Raw genomic sequence first — 22030 nt, 5'->3', positions numbered from 1 at the left:
TGGTTAAATCTCGATAAAAAAAGTAATTACTTCTGTATTCTACTTCACAGAGGTAACTATCATTCCAACGTACGACACTGATGTGCTTGGCTACTGGGTTTCGGAGAACGAGGAACTACTCGCCAAATATCACATCGATCTATCTCCAAGTGCGGCACGATGTACAATCAATCTGCAGGATCACGAAACGTCCTGCTCCGCTTACCGACTCGAGTTCTAGGCATAGGGCATGATGATAGCATTTAACGGTCACATGCAGGACGAGGATGTGGACGCCCATGAAATGCAGCATCCTTTCGTCATTAATAGTCTCTAAATGGATTTCCCTTTCTCGTCCCAGAGATTGAGTAAAGTGGATCAGAGTGAGTAGACATACCTGATTCTGTTCGTTGTACCACACAGCGCTACTAATCGATTGATAACTCCTTCAATTGATAGTTGTACGTATCTAGTCCTAGAGAGTGCATCCTGGAAATGCATCAACATTAAGTTATATTAGACGTTTTCCTCATTAAAACGAATGGTATTAATTGACATAGAAAGAACACAAATTTCGTTGGGAACGAACAATAGGAACAGGGTTCCTGTGAGCAGGAAGAAGGCTGGAAAAGAAGAGCAGGGAACTAACATAATTTAAACGAAGAGCTTACTTTGTAGAACCGACCCCTTGACACTGGTCGCACACGGTAACGTATTTGTTGAGCTTCCGCTAGAAGACTCTAAGTTTAGGCAAGCATACATAGAGTGCTGAGCATGGAGGGTGATGAACGGCAGCCTACCTGATTTTTGAATCTCCCTTATGTCTTAGAAACAGCTTTCTCACTCATATAACGTTCTAAAGGCGAGGGGCAATACTTTCTTCCTTAATAGTCTAGGCATCGATGCATTGCTATCGCGAACCGAGATACAGTGAAAGGGTATTAGAGCCCCGTAGCTAGTTGTGATACTGTTTATTCGTTTAGTGAACAAACCACACACCCTATAATAAGTTGAAGTGTCATCAACAGAACAGCAGCATCCCTACATAGTTTGGGTTGTGTGTGATGTTTTCAACATTCCACACTGCATTGCGGAGCCCCCAATCGTAGGCTGGCAACTGATCCGAACAGCAAATAGCGGCAACGATCTATAAGTTCGCTCTATCACAGAGCAGCAACATCGGAGGATTTATAATGGAGAGATATACGCACAACTTCCGTCTAAAGTCTACACCCATACCAATGATAATCTCATATCGTTAAAGATTGGATCGTTCTTTGACAGGATTAATCAGACAAATGCAATCGTTAACGTACGTACAACATGCAACACCGTCGAGCAATCGTTAATTGCGCCAATCGATAAAAAAAAAACAAAACATGGAAAAAAGGTCATCCCATAATGGGCAATTAATAACGGGTCAGTTAATCAGGGAGCATAAACAGAAGCGAAGATATCCTTTGGTTTGTCGAAGTCCGAGCAGGACAAACACTGTCCACTGTCGGCAAAGTAGTCAAGCAAAAGGGCGCCAGCTAAACGCCAAGGACATCAAACAAACAAAGTGGTCAAGTTTTTGGAGACAGTGTTGAAACAAACTTTTATACACCAGCTTACATAACAAACAACCTCCTGCAATAGACGAATTGCGTCAATCGCCTAAAACCACGCAAAGCAGTCCACCCATTAACGAAGGCTAAACTGTGTTTAGGTAGGTAGATTACGTAGGCGAATCTTATGAGAACGGAATGAAGACGACGATCGTTCACTGTAAGACGTCCATTACAGACTGGAGAACAAAACATGGCCAGTACTATTTTCTCCCTTACCAAAGATGTTGACGTTGCAAAGGATAAAGAGAATCGAACTAGATTAACATGCTGCGCTAATCGGACCAGTTGCCAACGCTGCGAATAGATTCGGAACCGCAATGCAAACAAATATCAAAGTTGCGCACCACTAATAAACGAAGAGCTTTGGATGCGGACAGGAGAGTCTATTTACTAAATCACTATATTGTTGATCTTACACGTAATAAATCTCGTGGCACAAAGATAAACTTAACACTCCTTACGCTAGGGATTCTGCGCGCCAGTGCAGACTGTACATGGGTGGAGGGCCAGTAGGTGAGCGAGGGACATGATGGGTATATTTTTTACATCCCCCTTTCTTGATATTGTGACACGCCGAACACAAGATATGCTAACCGGTAACGCTGGCCCCCAAAGGAATGAAGAAAAATGGTTACTATTTAAAATCAACATTTTCATAATGCAATTCATCATCAAAATATTGAAGATCACAGATCACCAGCTTGACTAAATGAATGATTGATTATAAAATCACGAGAATGAAAACTCTATTTATCTAAATATAGTCAGAAAACAGACAATTTAAGAGAAACAAAAAAACAAAATGTACCATGTTACTACATTTAATCTTCCTTAGAGCAAAAAGAATATTAATGAATCAAGCAAGACATGCAAAAAAGCTCCACAAAAATGTTGTTAAGCCCGAGAGCAGTCGAGGCAGTAAGAGAGTTAAATAAATCGTAAATCAAATTTTCCTATATTCCAGCGAAAATCCCCAAAAACACACACTCTCTCTAATGCATACATCCCAATTGTTCATGGAACGTGTTATCCACTGAAAGAAACTTTCAGCAATAGTTATTCCCAAAAATACAACAATTAGGGTAAAAGCGTTACAGAAAAGACAAAGATATTTGGAATGGAAATTACAGAAGACGAAAAAAAGCATGCATCTGATGCACTATTCCGGCACGGAAACAAACAAAAGTGAACAAAGTATATAACGACGTCACACGAGTTGATAGAAATATAAGCCCATGAAACAGTTCAAATGAAGCAACCTACGAACAACAAACATTCAAACAGCATAAAGCAGGAGAAAATTACGAAAGGCAACGCCACAAAAAGGCTATGGGAAAGCTATGAATGTTCAACTTAATAATAATGTGCGTATTATTTATTAGCATCAACTGCAGCGCTTCAACAAAAGCGATCGATTTGTGTTACTACAAGAACGGTGTTAATTAATGAATAAAATAACTACTCTAACGATGTTTAGTTTGGATGGCTGTTTAGCAAAAACACACATAACAAATCAGTAAAGGGCATCTAAAAAAAAAGACGTATGTAAAATCATTCCACTCATCCACAACACTATCCACAAAACAAATTGAACGATATTTTACAATGCAATGAAGGTAATGCTTTAAAGCCAAAAAAAAAAGACGAACATGTAACCGTGGTCGTGATTGTTGATGACGGAACACAGCCTGTTGGAATCGATAGTGAAAGCAAACATTTAGACAGAACAGCGTCCTTGGTGGGAGAGATTCGTGCAAAATTTGTCGATTTTTATATGCAAATTTTAAGCTTTTATATTAGCCAACAAAAAAAAAACCACACACATTAAAGTACATTTTCACCCGCGTTATAGGAACGGCTTGAACGTACGCGACGAAACCTCTCTCAGAAAAAAAAGAAATGCTTGTGATTTCTGACTCCGGCCACGGAATGTCGGCATGAGACGAACATTTACTATTTGCCAATAGCATTGCATGGATATTTAGGATAGGTTGTTAGAATCAAAGTCTGCTTACGGTAAAGAGAAGGACGGGAACAGAATGCTGCTGGGGTACCGGACGATGGTATACCACAAAGCCGCAGCCTGACGTGGCCAATCAAAATGGAAAGTGCTTTGCAGCTTATTCGGATAGATGGTTTGTGCTTTGCATGTTGTGTGTGTAAGATATATACTTATTTGAGACATTTGTTTAGTAACCCTTAATCAATACAACCCGAGCAACCGTGACAAACGCGGGCAGGTAGTGAATGTTTTCCTGATTTGCCTTAGCTTGCGCTGACGAGCCATTTGACCATTCTTATTACCGTTAGTATTAGGGCATTTGTCTGTTAGGTTTTGCGTTTTGCTTACAAAGGTGAGTTTGGGAAGTGCTTGTATGTTTTTGGGTGCTATGTACCGGAAATGCCTTCTAGGAATGTGGAGATGCGGTGGGAAAGATAGGAACCGGATTTCTGTGCGACAAAAGTAAGGTTTACCCCGCATTACGAACAAAGATGGGCTGTGCGATTATGTTGAGACGCGTTTAACCAGGTTAGAAGCAAGGCAAGCATAAAGACGATTGTGGATTAGGAGGACGAACGAACGTGGAACGAATAAGTGATACTGTCACGAAATTACAATACCTAGAGGGCCTAGGATAAAGTTCAGTATAAGTTCAGGATAGTGTTAGCTTACTTTAAAGCAGCAATCTGCCCTGTAATGGAACGAAACTGTACCGATTTTTTGCTTTAACATTTTTCAAAACCATACTGCTTCGCTAAGTTGGTCATTCCTGTATCAGATAATGGGTAGAATTCGACATTTGGTTAACGAAATATACGTGAACAACGTTAGCTTGTGGCTTCTGTTAGCTTGGCGATTCAACCTATACCATATCCTACTTTCAAAACGATATAAAACATGAAAAGACGTAAATAAGGAAACGCGTTTGATCCTTCAACCTAAATAACAATCGCGCGCGGATTGGACTGAAAGTACACATGAGACGCTTAGTTGGAAAAGGGACGCGATAACAGTTTGGAATTGAATCACGCTGAACGAGAAGGGAAATTAAATGAATCTACATTCTACACAATAAACAAACACATGCACACATTCTGATACTATAATAAAAGATTATCATTAACACGGAGATCTCTACTGTGGAGATCTCTCGTAGCAAAACAAAAAAAAACCTATACTTTTAGCTTCATCTAGTCAGTTTATTGAATGTTTCATCGGTTTTGAAAAGTAAACAAAAGAACTAATTGAATAAAAAAAACAAAGGGCGAACGTAATATTATGTACTTATATACAGACACAAATAATACGGCCGTTAAATGCAGTAAACACAAACAATTGAATTTACAAAACAAAAGATCAGCACAGTATAAAATCTTGATAAAGAATGGACTCAAAAATCTCATTTCGACAGTACCGTACCTTCTGTTTTGGCACATATTTTTAATGACAAAAAACAAATTCTAAGGACAAAAGCATTGCCGGCTACTCCAGTACGGTTAAAAAAGGATTTTAATTACTATCCATAGTGAAGAAAAAAATGACAAACGAACAGGATAGCAGTAAACGTATGACCGTTGAAATGCTTCTGCCGCATAAAACAAAAAACTCATCCAATGTATGCGAATGCAATGTGCAGCAATGCGCAACAAAACCATCTATCAAATTACGGGAAACCATTCGTCACCAGGACGTCCGATCTTCTATGTAAAACCTTTATATATGCAAACGTACCGACATGATGTATCTTTACACCCATCAAAACACAAGCATCTACAGTTGCGGAAGCGAAAATGAGACGGAAATTGTGACAGGCATAAGCAGAAGAATTACCACACTATTAAACCAATTTAACGATACAAAGAAAAACAAAACAAAAGAGACAAAACACACAAAACTATTAACCTATTATTATGATGTATGGTGAAATCAATAAAAATGAATAAAATTCAATAAAAATTACAAAAATCTACTTTGGCCCTGTGATATTATCATATGCGAAAAGAAATCCTCACTGCCAGCCGATGTTGGTATTGAAATTGTCTATCCAATATTCGTTTACTCATTTCAATGCAGTTTTCGTTACAAGTCAATGTCCATCCTCTTAGCCGTGCAGAGGATTACGTACCAGTTTAATGAATCAAATGATTATTGCTAGTCTAGGCATGGTCATGTTTGCATCTCGCGTTGATGAGCCGGTACCATACATAGAGCACCAACAAGTTCGATGCACAAGTTGCAAACAGTGACCATGTATTTCTTTCACTATCGAACGTTGTTCGCCACTGGTCCGTGAACGTGGCTCCCCATACCTAGCTGAAAGAAATAACGCGCACGCTAATAGTGGCAAACGGTACGTAGGTCTTATGCTCGGAGCGCGGTGAACTGGTGAAACACATCTAGTATGTGCGGGTCGAGATCGGACGTAAACAACAAACTTTCCAATGTACTGCTGTATTTTTGCACTTGTTCGTGGTGCTAAACGTAAAAAATTGTACGTAGAGAGTACGAGCGAGTGAAAGAGAGAAAGAGAGAGAGATAGAGAAAAAGTAGTCGTTAGTAGAATGCAACCACCGTTGAACGTCACATTGTCGTTAGTTTGTTTGTAGTTAACAAAACCTATTACTTACCATCATAAACACTTGTTGTAACCGCCCAACAGTCCAGCGATACCAATCGGTATCATACTCCCGCCCATCTGTGTCACACTTCACAAGATGTTCGGACAGAATCATGATGAAGCGTTGGAATATGATCAGAAACAGACGCTTCTGATCTACGTAGGCCGCCTCCAGCTTCTCTTCCATCCGTTCCACCTGTTCTTCGGTAGGCTTTTCGCCCGATCCTTCTGTGTTTTTGCGATGTTTCTGAGGATTCGGCGATGCCTCGTCTTCCGATTCGCTAGAGGAAGATTCTACTGTACGGGCTAACTTTTCCTTGGCTTCATTCATTTCACGACCTGGTGAAACAATAGTTACAACAATGTTACTTTTGTTCGATTTGTCCTTTCAAGCTTTGCCGCATTGTAGACTTAATACTCACTCAACTTAGTGACGTGCTGGTTCATCTTCTTAATCGTTAGGTGTAAAATTTCCCATAAATACATTTTTGTAAATTCGCCCACCATTTCTTTTGAGAAGACCCACGTTGCAACAGCAGAACATTCGACAATCTGCACTTTGAGAAGCTTATCCACGATAACAACCATCATCTGCTGATGATCAGCCCACAATTCAAACATGTTGTGCAGAATGCAAATCTGAGCTTCTTCCGTTTCTGCCAGGGCCTGGAATAAGATATGCAAAAGTAGAGTGTGAATTAATTTTAAAATTCAACATCACAGTGACAAAGAGAGCCTTACCTTAAACACTGTATGGAATTTTGATATAGCTGCAAAGCTGTGCGAGAAACTCTTGGAACCCAAGTTCAACAGTGTTTGAACAAACACATCGATTTTCAGTGGATTGAAAGGCTCCTCGGCCATCTCCATGTCTGACGCATCTCTTGAATTCGGCAAATCGTTCAGTTCGCTTAGCACGTCCTCGGCATTGCATTTTTGACGAATAGCAACCACTAGCTTGTGAGCCGTTGCAGTTCCCGGTAAGGATGCTGGTAAAGATAGAAGAACAAATGTGACAAAAGTGATTAGTAACGATCATTGTACTTCATTGCACCATTAAAGCATTTCGATTCTCAACTTAAAACAATCTGTCAAATTTACAATTCTATTGAAATCGACACGCAACCAACATCAACACCTACCAATATCCCTCGTACAATCGATTGAAGATAATAAAAAATGAATTTAACGCAGTTTGAAAGCTCCACCCATCCCGTAGGGGGGAAACAACAGACCCAACAGCATTATGCACATTCCGAACGATGGTTAAACATCACTTTTACTACACACTTCGATCCGAAATTCCAGCACGATGCACAAAAACGCTAAGGCCAAAGTCAGTAGCAACATAATCGCTCTCGCGCGTTTCCCTAGTGTATTTCTCTCCTCTACACACCGCGGTGGGAGGGATGATGCACGCAAGCAAATGCTTTTCTTTTCATTGCATCTGCTTCACTTCAGGATCACCAACCATCCACTCCCAGGGCGGGGGGTGTTTGTATGATCTGTCTATCACTCCTCACGTCTGCTGCTGACCAACTGAGTGGAACTGCACACAAGGTGCATCGCATTGCACCGATGCCGACACAAAAACTCTCGATTAAGGAGTTTCGCCACTTTCTTTCAAAAAAGTTAGTTAGCAGATTGCGGGCACTTGGTGAAAATTATCGACAACGTTAAGTTGCCGCACGGATCACAGCCATGTTCATAACGCACAAATACACATACCTCGCTAGAGGGGGATGGATGGTGCCAGAGAAGCATCCGGTAAGAGTGCGACAGCCGAATATCTCTTTTAAGCTTAAATCGCATGTGTTCGTAAAGTTTCAAGCCTATCGGATGTTTTTTTCTTTTACTCGGACAAAAAATTGTTTATGAGAAATTAATGTAATTAGTGGTATATCATGCCAGATTAGCAGTGAGCTTGTGATTGGAAGAATGTGAAAAGCCACATCTGGAACGATCGTTTGTAGATCATTCCATGGTAACGAACGACCTTGAGGTTGTTGGCTGGATATACTGTACATAACACCATGCGCACACATATCAAAATTGTTTTGTTATTAAATTAAACCATAAAACATAAAGCGACTTTTAAACTATAAAGCAAAAATAACTGACCGTGTAGCGACAAACAAGCGGCTACGAACAGCATTTGCGCTACACCGCAAAACCATTTCCTGGTGAAATGGTTCGTTTTACCCTTACCGGGTACCGCCTAAATTAGTTGTTATTGATCCACTAGCCATCCAGATGGGAAATGAAATAACGTAACAGTAGAACCTTCTCTTCCTTTTTTGTGACGCAATGCATTATGCAAACTTTGAGTAGTTCCTTAAATAATAAGCTATTATTTCCAGCTTTGCTTCCGTCTAGTCTTTCTAACCACAACCAAGTATTATGAATGTGTAATGTAATCGAAAAGCAAGAGTTTTCCGGTATAGAAACCTATGCATGTTATACTGAAGTGAAACCTGTAACTTTGGCTGTATCTTGAAAATAAGTAGTTTGCAAGTATTATTAACATTTTGATATAAAAGTGTCTATACTCCTGTCCTATGTTGTCATATCTCTATTTTATAGTAGTGATGGGTAATCCGGAGTCTAGTCGTGGATCCACTCCAACTTCACGTATGAAAAATTGATTCCGACTCCGACTAAAAATCAAAATTGACTCCGACGAGTCCGGTCGAGTCCGGTCGAGACCGGTCGAGTCCGGTCGAGTCCGGTCGAGTCCGGTCGAGTCCGGTCGAGTCCGGTCGAGTCCGGTCGAGTCCGGTCGAATCCGGTCGAGTCCGGTCGAGTCCGGTCGAGTCCGGTCGAGTCCGGTCGAGTCCGGTCGAGTCCGGTCGAGTCCGGTCGAGTCCGTCGAGTCCGGTCGAGTCCGGTCGAATCCGGTCAATTCTGGTCGAGTCCGGTCGACTTTGGTCGAGTCCGGTTGAATGCGGTCGAGTCCGGTCGAGTTCGAATGGGTTCGATCGATTCCGGATGAATCCGGTCGAGTCTGATCGAGTCCGGTCGAGTCCGGTCGAGTCCGGTCGAGTCCGGTCGATTCTGGTCGAGTCCGGTCGATTCTGGTCGAGTCCGGTCGACTCCGGTCGACTCTGGTAGAGTCCGGTTGAGTCCGGTCGAGTTCGGTCGAGTCCGAATGGGTTCGATCGATTCCGGATGAATCCGGTCGAGTCTGATCGAGTCCGGTCGATTCTGGTCGAGTCCGGTCGACTCTGGTCGAGTCCGGTCGAGTCCGAATGGGTCCGATCGATTCCGGATGAATCCGGTAGAGTCTGGTCGAGTCCGGTCGATTCCGGTCGATTCCGATCGAGTCCGATCGAGTCCGATCGAGTCCGATCGAGTCCGGTCGAGTCCGGTCAAGTCCGGTCGAGTCCGGTCGAGTCCGGTCGAGTCCGGTCGAGTCCGGTCGAGTCCGGTCGAGTCCGGTCGAGTCCGGTCGAGTCCGGTCGAGTCCGGTCGAGTCCGGTCGAGTCCGGTCGAGTCCGGTCGAGTCCGGTCGAGTCCGGTCGAGTCCGGTCGAGTCCGGTCGAGTCCGGTCGAGTCCGGTCGAGTCCGGTCGAGTCCGGTCAAGTCCGGTCAAGTCCGGTCGAGTCCGGTCGAGTCCGGTTGAGTCCGGTCGACTCCGGTCGACTCCGGTCGACTCTGGTCGAGTCCGGTTGAGTCCGGTTGAGTCTGGTCGAGTCCGATCGAGTCTGATCGAATCTGATCGAATCTGATCTAGTCCAGTCGATTCTGGATGAGTCCGATCGAGGACTAGCCATGGGTAAAATGTGAATTGTTCAGGACACGATCCGATCGGACCGATCCGACTCCGGCAAAACTTATAGTTTACCCATCACTATTTTATAGTTTTAAAACCATATATTTTCAGTTATTAAGCGTGATTAAAAATGTTCTGTTTACTGTGCATTAAGCAACTGAACTAGCAATCAATTAACAGTTCATGTTGGTTGCTTTCATTACATCTACATATGTACCCTGTGTTAAGCAGCTTTACATATGCGCACTAAGCAAAAGTCATACCTGCAAGACAGCCCCCATTCTATGTGTCTCCAATGACGAGCTAAAACATATTTTTAAGGCTTTATGAGCGTCATGCACATCACCTGCGTTTGCATTGTTTTGGCGCAATCTTTGCTTACGGATCTCGGTCGAACTTTGCACCGCCCAGACCGACCGACCCAGAAAACCATTGTGTTTCTTTAAGTGGCAAATTTGTATTCCAATGTTTCCCTTTTTTCAGTCATTTCGCATCCAGCTGCTACTGCTGAAATCGTTTACCTTGATCTGTCACTAGAATCATGGCGCCGGAGGGTGCTTTCAACGAACGAAGAAACAATTCAACTACTCCCTTAGATCGTCGTTTCCGGGAAGTTGCATTTATCGTTTCTAATCCAAAACACAGAATGGTATCAAATTTTCGGCAATTAATTCCGCACAACAATGCGCGGCGATACCATTCGAAAATTCCATCCAAACCCTAACGCCATAACGTCTTCGCGATCGAGTGAATTGAGGCGTAACATTCTCTCTCCGTTCGAAAGGTATACGATCGAACGAAACTGCACAATTCAGGATAAACTTTCACTTACAAACGTTAGCCTGCAACCAAAGCATAGATTTTCTTTTCCATGCTGAGCAGGTTGCACCAGGTTTTTCCTTTGGAAATGGTGGAAATCTGTTACGATTTCCATTATGACAAACTGGAACATTATTCCCATCGAAATCATACGTAATCACAGATGCATTCGCCCAAAAAAAAGCAATCTACTGCCATTCCAACATAATTAAATTCTCGTTTTTAGGTTCACCGTAACCCACTTATGCAATCGCCAAACAGCCAAAGAAGACGTTCCGTACCGTCCTAACACCCATTGGAATGCCGTGGGCTACTTTGCATCCATCTATGGGCTTAAATTTCCATTTGCAACATATTGCAATCCCGACGACAGACCCGGCACGACTAACCGTTGGGCAAAAACTCAATTTATGCAGAAAAAAGATTACATCTGCACACACACTCATCCCTCTTGTAGTGCGAGAACTCGTACATCACAGTTCGGCACACGAAAACTAACTCCAATGTGACGCCCAAACCCCTAAAAGACACAATTAGAGTGGCACACATTTTACAGCCTTATTGTAAGCAGGACGGAAATGGGAAGCAAAACACTTTACTTGCGACATTTCCAGCCCATTAAAGCACGCCGAAAGATCGCACACGGCGAGCATAACATTTTCAGCCACATTAATTGCGACCCATGACGACGATCGGATCATCTTCGCGCCTGTATCTTCGAGATGCAAATACGATGTGCGACATAAAACGAGACAAGAAATGGTTAACAGCCGAGTACGGTAAGTGCTGCAAGAAACAAAAGACAAGCAGTTGGTACTAGGCGTTTAATCGACGATTTTGATGTTTAGAAGGCGTCGGCCGAGAAAAAAAAAATCAACCACTACTAGCCCTTTTTGCCAGGTGGTGAGAAAACCCATCAACCACTAGGCAAAAGGCGATAGAAAATGGAAATTAACGAACGAAACTCCGCATACCGACCGCACCGAGCGCCCGGGTTTTTTGAGTTTTCGCGCAAGAGAAGGGGTTTGGAAAATGCAAACGCTTCGGCACGACTCGATGGTGGTGTCTGCTTGCCAAGGTAGGGAGAGATCTACGCGATCTGCATCAGGTGGCAGTGGATGGCCAGTTTTAATATGATTTTGAAAATAAAAATCAGTTGGTGAAAAACGCTCGTTCGAAACGGTTCACATTTGCGGCACAGCTTAAAGGCTGTGGTTAATAGATAGAGATATCACCGATCGATCGATCGATTAGAGCAAAAGTGCATCAAATATCATTCTAATTCAAGTGTCGCTATACTGATACGGTCAAGATGTACGGTGAATAGTGTGCACCGTTTATCCCCTAACTGCGGGGACTGGTTTTCCCTCAATAGTGAAGAACACGCTACCATAACTCGCTTCAGCGACAAAATATTAGGCTCCAAGTGCTACGATCGATTTGTGTGAAGATCATTACAGAAAAGTTGCAAATATTCGTGAGGATCTCTAATGCAACAAGGTGATTAAAAGCGCGGTGGCAATAGACCGGGCCGGACTAGTTGGCTTTTGTATCCGTTTTCACGGGGGGGTGCAGTGCGCGAAAAGTGTGTATGTGCTATTAGTGTGTAAATGTTCTGCGCCCTTACGGCTTTCGTTCTGCAGCTGTATAAGACGAAAATCCAACGAACGATCCATCACTGTCAGCGGCCAATCACGTTCCGCCATGGATTACAACGGACGTACAATGAACATTTGTTTAATTCTTTTCATGGTAAGACTACAGCCAGTATACGGGGGAGTTGTTAACTGATCTTACGACACACCACACACATATCCCTCTGACTCGCGGGCCACAGCCTCACAGGCATTTCGACGAATAAACGTTACCAAACCTCCAAGATTCTGGTGTCGACACTACAGAAAAAAGCTGCGAAATTCGACGACAACCGCCGTACTTTGCATACATCACAACGTTAAGCACAAAGCGGCGTGGTGGACTGTGGGAAAACAATGTTTTTATATTAACTAAAGTCATATCAAGGCAAAGACGCAAGATTACATTGGATATCTGCATGCATCAGCATGAACAGAATTTTTCAAGGTTTCTTAGATTTTTGGTTTATCATTGTTTTCTTTCTAATCTATCTGTTCAATTCAAAAATACGTCGTACGGACTTAAAGCATTTAAAATACTTTCGAACAAAGCCTTCGCTATTGTCATGTTCATAAACATTGTAACGAATGGCTATTACAACGACTTTGAAAAATCGTGACGATTAGAATCTTCATTTGCAAACCAATCAAACGATTCTAAACTCACCGATTTTCCACGCCACACTAAACAATGCCCTACCCCAAATGATGGGGCGGTACAAATTAGTTTCATAGCCCAGCAGATATACCAAAGAGCCCTTGACACTAGCCTCTGTCATGCTGTCTCGATGAGGCATTCGTTTGTTTAAGCTACACCCAAGCCCACCTTACGCCGCGCTGCAATCGTAATGTATTCATCAACATTAATGCTCCGTTGATGATTGCCGGCGTCCATCGGTCGGCCACCTAGGCACGGGCAAGCTGGGTCAAACGCCAAGCTGTCTTTTTTGTGGTTCGTTTAATTACGAACGAAATGTAACCTCATTGAGCGGCTGTGCATGAGAACTTTGGACACACTCTACAGAACGTCCAAGACTATTGTCCAAAAATGTACAACCACCCATAGCGTGCGTATGGTCGATCGCGAGAACGGGAAGCTCTCAAGGCTGTATCGTGATGAAGATACAGACGATAACACCGTAACCGAAAGATTGGTGATCTTGAAAACTATCACATCGCCCACAAAGATCGTCAATAAACGGTTAATAAATTATACTTAATTCTAGCATTAATGTATGTTTTTGTTTATTTGATGGCAAAGAAATTAATACTTCTTTTTCAATTCACCCAGATATTCATTACCGGCAACCATTGCCAGTTCTTCAACAACCGTGATATCATTCTAACGCCCCACCATCTGAAGACGTACCCGGGCAAGGTTCTTTACTATCGACCGCGTGAGCAGGTTCCGTCCGACGAAAAACCCAATACTACCGGGGACAGTGGCAGCGCGGTGCCCTGGGAGGAAGTGTTAAAAGAAACCGTTTTTCTAGCTCTGAATGATAACAAGACGAGGTAAGTAAAGGGGAGGGATAACCCCTCAATAGTGTAGTGCTCTTAAAATCAGCTGCAAATATAGTAAATAATGCAATAATGCTCTTTAAGAATGTAGTTTCTCTTCGTAGTAATTCACCCACGCTAAATAGGCTCCGAAAACATGCTTTATAAGGAAAAGAATAACACCAGGCAACGGCTGTAATTGCCGTCGAAAGGAAAAGTGCGCCTGAAAAGAAAAGTCTTGCTGGTATGAACCAGCGAAGTGAGAAGTAGTACCGCATAGCCGTTCCACAAGACTGGCCGCGCCAAGAAAAGGCAAGGCCACGCTAAGTACAGGAGATTTTAATGTATGTTTATGCAAAACAGAAGCTTTCCTTACAGCGGTGGTTGTGTGTGGGGCTTCTTTCGTAGCTATTCGAACGCACATAGCCAAGGCGTTTCTTTTGAATGGCACGATAGTAAATGGTATAGATCAAGTGAGCATGAAATTGTCGATTCAATGCCGGCAAGCCTAAAACACGAACGATAATCTCGATCGTTTGTGTGAGTCTTTCCGCATCAAAAAAAAAAAAGAAAGATCATTCCTAAATTGAGCGTAATGACAGTAGGAAATGGTAAACAAACAACCCACGGGTACACTAACGACTAGGAAGTGAAGCAAACCTAAACCAACCAACCAACCAGTCGCATCTTTTCCTACTTTTAATTTGTTTATCTTTATTTCCTGTCTTCCCATCGCTCGGTAGCCTTCAGCAACAATCTTCTGGCAGCACTGAACATGCACCGCTCCTAGCGAACCGGCTGCAAAAGGTGATCTACAACGCACCATATATCGGGGTGATTGATCTGAGCGTTCCACGTTTTGGTGACATCGTCGAGTTGGCGCACGGGCGCCTTGAGCAGGAGGGAGACGATTCGTACTTTCTCGTCCAGCAGCAGAATGGTAAACTTGACGAAATTCGCCGTAACGTGACTGCCCTGTGGAAGGTGGAACGGATCCGCCATCGTGATGATCTGCGTGGACATCGGTACGAGCTGAAGTTTACGATTGCGCCGTCGAAGGTGCAAACGAACGGAGAACCGCACAAACCTGCACTGGAAGGTGAACAGGAGGAACAGGAAGCTCAGACCGACAATCGAACGTACATCATTCGTGATGAGGATTACCCGAAATATTTTGCACCAATGATCATTTCGCCGAACGCCATTCCGATGCATCGGAAAAACGATCAGATGTTTGATCGCACCTTTTTCGATATGGTACAATCGCAGGCCCATCCGCAGACACATCAGTTTGCTTCGTATGCACCGGCCACTCGGTTCTACCGGCCTGCGGTAGCTCCTCAACCTCAGCAAACCATCACCCTGGGTCAGTATCTTATGCAGTCGCTACTGTCTGGAGGTGAAGCTCCGAAGTATCACCATCATCATCATCATTTTGTGCCCGGCAAGGTGGCCAGCCCAGCGTACTATGGAGGACTAACGGCAGCCACCAGTAATCGCATCAAGTTCCCGGATTCATTTACTGGTTCCAGCCACTCGGTTCCCAAGTTCTACCAACACATTCACTTCCAACGACCCTCGATTGCTCCACTAGCACCAACGGCCCTTCCTGGTAGTTATCTGTTCCACCACACGAAGGACTCGCATGCTCCGGCACCGAGCAACATCCATCACGACTACACAAAGCTGGTCGATCTTCGTGGTGCCCCAACACCAACGGCACATGATACTGGGGATGCTAAACCAACCAAAGCGAATAACGTCGCGTCGCAGAAACCTCAAACGCCTACTCAAAGCCACGTCCAGCTGCAATCGCTGAAGACATCACCCAAACCACAACAATTTCCCACCCAACAGCAACAGCAACAATTCCACCAACAGGTAGCAACGATTTCTACTGGATTGGGCCAGCAGCAACAAAATGGTTCACCCGCCCAAAACTTGCTTCCACAGCAATTTTCGCCCCAGCAGCAGCAGCAACTTCCACAGCAACCGCAACAACAACCACAACAGCATGTCATCTATCGGCAACAGGTAGCACCCCAACAACAGCAGCCGCAACAGCAGCAACAACCCATCCTGATTCATCCCCATGCTCATCCGCAAGTGGCCGCCGGAGGACCGCCGGGATTCTTCCCCCCCTCACATCTCATTCAATCGATTCCCTTCTACAATCCCCAAGGCCAGATGGTGGTAAACCACATTCCGGTCATGTCCAATCACCATATGATACAGATGTCCCCACCGCAACCGATCGCCATACCGGTGCACGTACAGTTGATCCCTCCCATGGCGCCACAGGGCCACCTTTACGGTCCTCAGCAGCCACAGCAGCAACCGCTTCATCCGCATCAGCAGGATGGTGTTCAAGCCATCCCGATGCGTATCATGCAACCCATCCCGAATCCCGTCCACCTGTACTCGCCCGTCAATCCTTTCCTTCCTCCGCTGCAGCCCCAGCAGCAACCATTCCACCACCATCACCATCACAACCAGCATCACCCGATTGTCACCGTAACACCCAAGACTACCTCCTCCACCACCAATTACCAGCACCATCAGCATCATCCTCATCCGGCGCACGGTCATCATGGAGGAAACCATTCGCTGGTCACTCCCACTGCTGGCCAACAAACGCTCGCTTCTCCCCCGTCCCCGAATCATCCACATCATTCGCATAGCTCTCATTCGTTTAATGCCATTCCCACTGTTTTCAAGTTCACCAGTTCTAACGCGATTCCACACCCACAGAAGACGACGATCGGAGGTGGACCAACGTCCTCACTGTCGCCGACTGCTGCCTCGCAGCACCATCGCCACAATACGCCTAACGTGCAGCTGAGCGGCCCATCCATCAGTCCTACGCCAGCTCACCGTCACCGGTTCTCAACGCCCGGAACTGGTGGTAATGGTGGCGGGAAATCGTCACCCTCACCGTCATCAGCTTCGATTGCCACCGCTAGCTCACCATCACCGACATCCGCTACTCGGCCCAGCGCCCGGTATACTTCGGCAGTCGGACAGGTGAGTGGTCCTACGGTCAGCTCGACCGCGGCCAACCATCGTTACGCACCCCTACCAACGGTCCCGGCTTCGCCCGCTGGTCTACGGGAGAAATTCACCGCCCCGGCTTTCCAACCGGCCGCCAGCGAGTCCAAGCAAACGTCCCGCAAGCTGGAACCGCCGACGTCCAACGCTAAAGCCGGTGTTGCCGATGCCGTCGGAAGCCCATCTAATGCCGTTTCACCCAAATATGAATCATTTGGTGTCGAGAACGCCGTCACGCCGCCAGCACCCGCCGAATCCTTGCTATCGCCCTCGTCAACCGTCAGCAGCTTGTCACACAGTCCCCACTCGCCCACCGCTTCACCCGCTTCCCGCACAACGCTTGCCGGAGGCGCTTTCAGTTACAGCAACTTCATCGATGCAACGGGCGCCGTCAGTGTCACCGCAAAGTTAACTTCCGAGCAGACCTCATCGTCGCCTCATCATCGTACCAGCAGCTCTACCGTACCACACTCGATTGTGTCCTCTTCTGCCGGCTCTCCGTCCCCTACAACGCCCATTTCCATCACGACCCAGGCCACATACGTTCCACCGCCCAAATCATACATCCAACAGCTAGGTCCAACGATCGGAGTGAAGTATCCGCCCGCCTTCAAAAGCATGCCCTCGGTAACCATTCTTCCGCCACAAATTGAAACTCCGATCTCTTCCACACTCAAAACGTATCAGTACCTCAACCACCACGACACCTACGATTTCATTCCCTCGCGCGTCGTTGAGTTGGCACACGTTAAAAAGATGAATGGCCAAAAGCACGCCAAGCGCAACAAGGCACAGAAAGGACAAAAGATGGCTCAGAAACCCAACGGTCCTATGACGGGACCGGCCGGACCAGCAATGGGACCTGCCGGCAACCATCACCATCATGTCACGGTTACGAGCAATAAGCCGTTGCGCTTCTACCCCGGAGACGGACCCGAATACGCCACTCATCGTCCCGAAGCGCAGCTCAGCGTGCAGCTGCCCCCACCAGAGAAGGATTACACCATGACCTATTACGGTACGCCGAAACACAACCAAAAAGTGCAAAGACCTAAGAACTTCGTTACACCGCTTCATTCCTATCAAGGCTCCTCCACCACACCGATCCCGCCCCTTGCAGTGACCGTACCCTCATCAGCAGCTCCCGCCGTAGCGTCCTCTGTATCATCACCGGCTCCCGCAAGCGCTAGTACCACTGCACCACCGCAACAAGCTACGGCACAAGCTACTCAAATACGGAACGTTACTGTTTCGACTTTCCGGTCGGCCACTGCCTCCAGTACGGCCCATTACTACAAGAATCGCAATGAAAAATCGGACGATCTTACTACGATGACGATCACCACAATGCGACCGCGCATGATGCTCAAAACGATCTACCGACAATTCCCCGGATCGTTCGTATCGACCTCGACATCGACGGAAAAGCCAGTCCAGAAATGGGTGCCGAAGAGACCCCGGACCAGCAGTAAGTCGACTAGCGGTGAGTACTCTACATCCACGCTGCCATCGTCCTCGCTGCCGGTGAGTGGCGAACAGGCGGTCGCATCTTCCGAACGCGCGATTGATGTCGTTACGAAAACTCCTGTCGTGGTGCCCGTTGTAACCGCGGTACGCTCGAACCTTGATCAGCAGATGCAACGCGTACGCGCTTCTAGAGGCCGGAGCCGTTACACGTACCGTAGAATACCGTCCGGAAATCCACCACCGATCCCAACCGGCCAGCAACAGCAGGCTGGGAACAGCATGAGAACGAGCCGCATGCGAAACAGTAACTTTAGCACGTCCACCACAACCATTAAGCCCATTCCCGGTGTAACGTCTTCCGTGTTCGACAGCAATCGAATTGATGGTCGATCTTTCGAACAGCAGGAACGCAAGGCGGAAGATGCTGTTATGACGGCCTCCGCTAAAAACGCGTCGAATGAAAAAATCAAACGCGACACCAGCGAAGCGGTGGATGAAAATGACAACAGCGATCGTGAGGTGGCAGTGGCAGAACAACTCGTTGCTAAGCAGGCCGAAAACAAACAAGATGCCCTGGAAGTGACCGAGCCGGAAAAGGAATTCGTGATGGTGAAGGCCAACATTTCACCGCCAATTGCCACGAACCAATCGAACATGGTGTTTTTCGAGGCCAGTGATGCCGGCACGCTCGACACTAGCGCTAAAACCAGTCCTGCCGACAGTGGTCGCTCGATTGGATCGACTTTCGATGATCTCACGATGTCCATCATCAACCACGCGAAAGCGATCGTAAATCAGACTGAGAAACCCACGGATGCGGCCCAGGAAGAGGATGTGAGGGTTACGGATGGAACCATCGAGCCAGTTTTAGGTGGCAAATCGATCGAAAGCAATGAGATCGCTCATAAGGACGTACTCGAGCTGGAAACAACCGTCGAAGTGACAACTACTGTCGGTAGCACCAACTCCCCAGTGACGGAGAGCACCGTCAGTGAAACGTTAGGCACCACCACAGTCGAGGATGGAGCTGATGGCGATGAGGAAGTAAACCAAACGACAGTGGCTGTCGATGTCGCTTAACGGCGTTAGTCATGTAATGGGTACACACTGACAATCATGCCACGATCATGCAGTTAGACACACCTTCAATTCTCTCAACAGAACCTTCACATCAACTGCTCGTTCATCATCAAAATAAGAATTGCATGTAGCGTTTTAAGCCTCCGCTCCCACACTGTGGCCTTTTTTGGGAGAGATTAAATTATTCTAACGTTAATTATTATTTATCTATACTGTGACAATACCGCAACGGAATCCCGCACCAGAAGCGTACGTAGTACGCATGGGGCTAGGGTAGAAACGGATTAACATCATCCATACAGAGACGTATGGTAGCAAGAGAAAGTGAATAAAAAGCGAAGCCAAAACACAACCAACGAACCCCAAAACGATCAAAACCAAACGAACGGAACCCACTGACGCGAACGGTACGGGATGCAGAGAAAGGAAGCGTGCTTCCTTTGGCCGTTCGAATAGTAGAATGCAATTTTGTTATTTTGTTTTTGTCAAAATAAAGATAATTTATAGTGTAAAATATTACAACCCCTGTGAGCTGTGTTTGTCTACTCACCTGCACCTTCCATCGAGTACTTGTAGTGAGGCATGGGTGGTTTGGGAATGAGCTTCGCATACCCTTCAGGCATCATCTCCTTGAACCGATCGTGGTAGGAGAATCTACGAAGGATTGAGATGATTTGTTTTTTACAGAACTGACCACCTGAACATGTGTGTTCAACTTACCTTAAGCACTTCAGCAGCACCTCCTGAATGAACTTCGGTCGCGGATGTTCATTTTCTAGCAGCAAACAACTGTCCCAATCATCCCACGACCAACGGAACTGGAAATTGCTCAGATGGTACGAAAACCAATTCACAAACCGATCGAAGCACGATGTATTCATCGAGTCGATGCGCATAAACAGAATCTCCGTCGCTTGTGCAAGCACTTGTGGCATCTTGGACGGCTGTTGCTTACACAGCTCGATCAGTATCGAACCGTAGCATATCTCGAGGTAGCGCGGAGTCGGCATGTGAAACAGTTCGGCAAAGATCACTTCCACGATGCAATACTCCAGTGGGATTTTATCTTTGTACGGCAGGAGCAGCAAATGGATTGCACAATCCTTACGCTCCCAGCGATGCATCTCGATGATCGAATGCAAATGTTCCTCGATCAGGAAACGTTCGATCGAGTGGGCTCCGGGCAGAATCGGACCGGGAGGGCAATCGGTATAATCGAACATACGGTACACAACCCACGGCATCGGATACTCGAACGAGTCCTGATGGGGCGGAGGATGAATCACGGGGATGTTGTGTTGTAGCGCCTCACACAGCACCGAATCGAATGCCAAGTACGGCCGAGGAATGTGCTTCTCGGTCCAATTGTCCTGCCGCAGCTTCCGGATCTGGGCCCACAGACAATCGAGATATTCTTCCTGCGGATGGGGCGCATCCACCGACCATACGCGCAGCGCATTGTGATGTTTCTTGGTGCGCTTGTTGAGGAAAACTTCGATGCGCACCAGCAAGTTTTCCAGCGCCGATTCCTTCTTCTCGTACAGCTCCCGGCCAACCCAGGGCAAGGTTGAAAGCACGGCAAAAACGTACCAATCCCGTCGAACCTGTGGCACATTGTCTTCGTTGGCCGCATCGACCATGCTGTCCAGCAGCTGGAGCAGTGAATTCGTGGATATCACGTGGCAATTCACCAAATCTGCCAGGAAGCGCAGCGCGTACCGGGCTGCGTCCCACTGGCATTGCTTTAAGCTGTCCTTAAACGTTTTCACCATGTACTCCACAAACTCGCCGCCGAAGTTATAGTTTTTGGCATTCATTAGCCCCACCATGGTCGAGTATATGGTGCACTTTTCGGGCATTTTGATCGGACAGTCCGACAGGATGCGCAGAATCTTGCTCCGAAAGTTGCCCAGATCTGACTCCAGCACCGACACCAATCCTTCCAGATTCGACTCCAGGGAGGAAGAACTGTTTTCGCCGACTCGCAGGATTAGCGTTTCTAACCTTTCTTCCATCTCCTGGTTTTCCGACACTCTGCGCCGTTTCTTGTTCCGTTCTATGGAATAAATACATCAAGGAAATACATTGACATGTCGTTCTAGAAGTACCAGATGTGTACCGCTAGCGTAGCTGTTTTTGTAGGTTAGCAGCCATCAAGCAAGCCCGCTATTTCATACCTCCGTAAAAGTCGCCATCATCTTCATACGCACGTCTTCGATTCATTATGTATACGCGAATAGACACTTGTTACCGATAAATGAACGCGTTCGATGTTTGCACTGAACTTAATCACTCTTTATTTCACTAAACAAATACACCGCAAATGAAAATGCACGATTTTCGTTGCACCGAGTTTACGAAAACTGGACGCAAGAAAGGTAGAAAAAAAATTCACACACGCCAAGTCGCGGTGCGTCAATAATGTCAAACGACCATTTGCGTTTACATCTACCACGCGAATGCTTGGTGTTTCATGATCGAGGTTTTTAAGGAAAATGCATT

The 22030-nt window shown here is 45.9% G+C and overlaps 3 protein-coding genes across 4 annotated transcripts in view; 2 read left to right on the top strand and 1 right to left on the bottom strand.

Annotated features, from left to right (window-relative positions):
* LOC125760698 (microtubule-associated protein futsch) overlaps window positions 1–4856 on the top strand; it is a 43690-nt gene extending 38834 nt beyond the window's left edge. Inside the window, exon 7 of the mRNA XM_049421071.1 lies at window positions 51–4856. Within this exon, the coding sequence (XP_049277028.1) occupies window positions 51–220 (170 nt within the window). The 3' untranslated portion in view covers window positions 221–4856. The remainder of the gene's footprint in view (window positions 1–50) is intronic.
* Window positions 4857–5613: 757 nt separating this feature from the next.
* On the bottom strand, window positions 5614–21949 carry LOC125760706 (nuclear cap-binding protein subunit 1). Its single transcript, XM_049421090.1, has 7 exons — window positions 21706–21949; window positions 20249–21584; window positions 20079–20182; window positions 6950–7197; window positions 6631–6874; window positions 6219–6547; window positions 5614–6066 (listed from the first exon to the last, which is right to left on the bottom strand). Exons 1-7 carry the CDS (start codon window positions 21749–21751, stop codon window positions 5953–5955), a joined length of 2421 nt encoding a protein of 806 aa, XP_049277047.1. The 5' UTR covers window positions 21752–21949; the 3' UTR covers window positions 5614–5952.
* Window positions 9998–20068, top strand: LOC125760703 (uncharacterized). Of its 2 annotated transcripts, XM_049421086.1 has the most exons (3): window positions 9998–12551; window positions 13725–13948; window positions 14677–20068. In XM_049421086.1, exons 1-3 carry the CDS (start codon window positions 12504–12506, stop codon window positions 19526–19528), a joined length of 5124 nt encoding a protein of 1707 aa, XP_049277043.1. In that variant the 5' UTR covers window positions 9998–12503; the 3' UTR covers window positions 19529–20068. The 2 variants fall into 2 exon arrangements, with proteins under 2 accessions (XP_049277043.1, XP_049277042.1); XM_049421085.1 differs by having other exon boundaries at window positions 9998–13948.
* Window positions 21950–22030: the final 81 nt, after the last annotated feature.

Source organism: Anopheles funestus, chromosome 2RL, assembly GCF_943734845.2.
Source record: "Anopheles funestus chromosome 2RL, idAnoFuneDA-416_04, whole genome shotgun sequence".
NCBI lineage: Eukaryota > Metazoa > Arthropoda > Insecta > Diptera > Culicidae > Anopheles > Anopheles funestus.
Note: the sequence above shows the minus strand (reverse complement) of the source record. Positions and strands in the feature narration are given on the sequence as shown.

Excerpts from the sequence above, each read along its gene's own strand:
- LOC125760703 (XM_049421085.1), top strand. The coding sequence starts at position 13,665 with ATGTATGTTTTTGTTTATTTGATGGCAAAGAAATTAATACTTCTTTTT. Across the intron at positions 13,949-14,676 it reads CTGAATGATAACAAGACGAG|CCTTCAGCAACAATCTTCTG; the intron begins GTAAGTAAAGGG and ends ATCGCTCGGTAG.
- LOC125760706 (XM_049421090.1), bottom strand. The coding sequence starts at position 21,751 with ATGAATCGAAGACGTGCGTATGAAGATGATGGCGACTTTTACGGAG. Across the intron at positions 20,183-20,248 it reads GTGCTGCTGAAGTGCTTAAG|ATTCTCCTACCACGATCGGT; the intron begins GTAAGTTGAACA and ends AATCCTTCGTAG. Across the intron at positions 6,875-6,949 it reads AATTCCATACAGTGTTTAAG|GCCCTGGCAGAAACGGAAGA; the intron begins GTAAGGCTCTCT and ends ATCTTATTCCAG.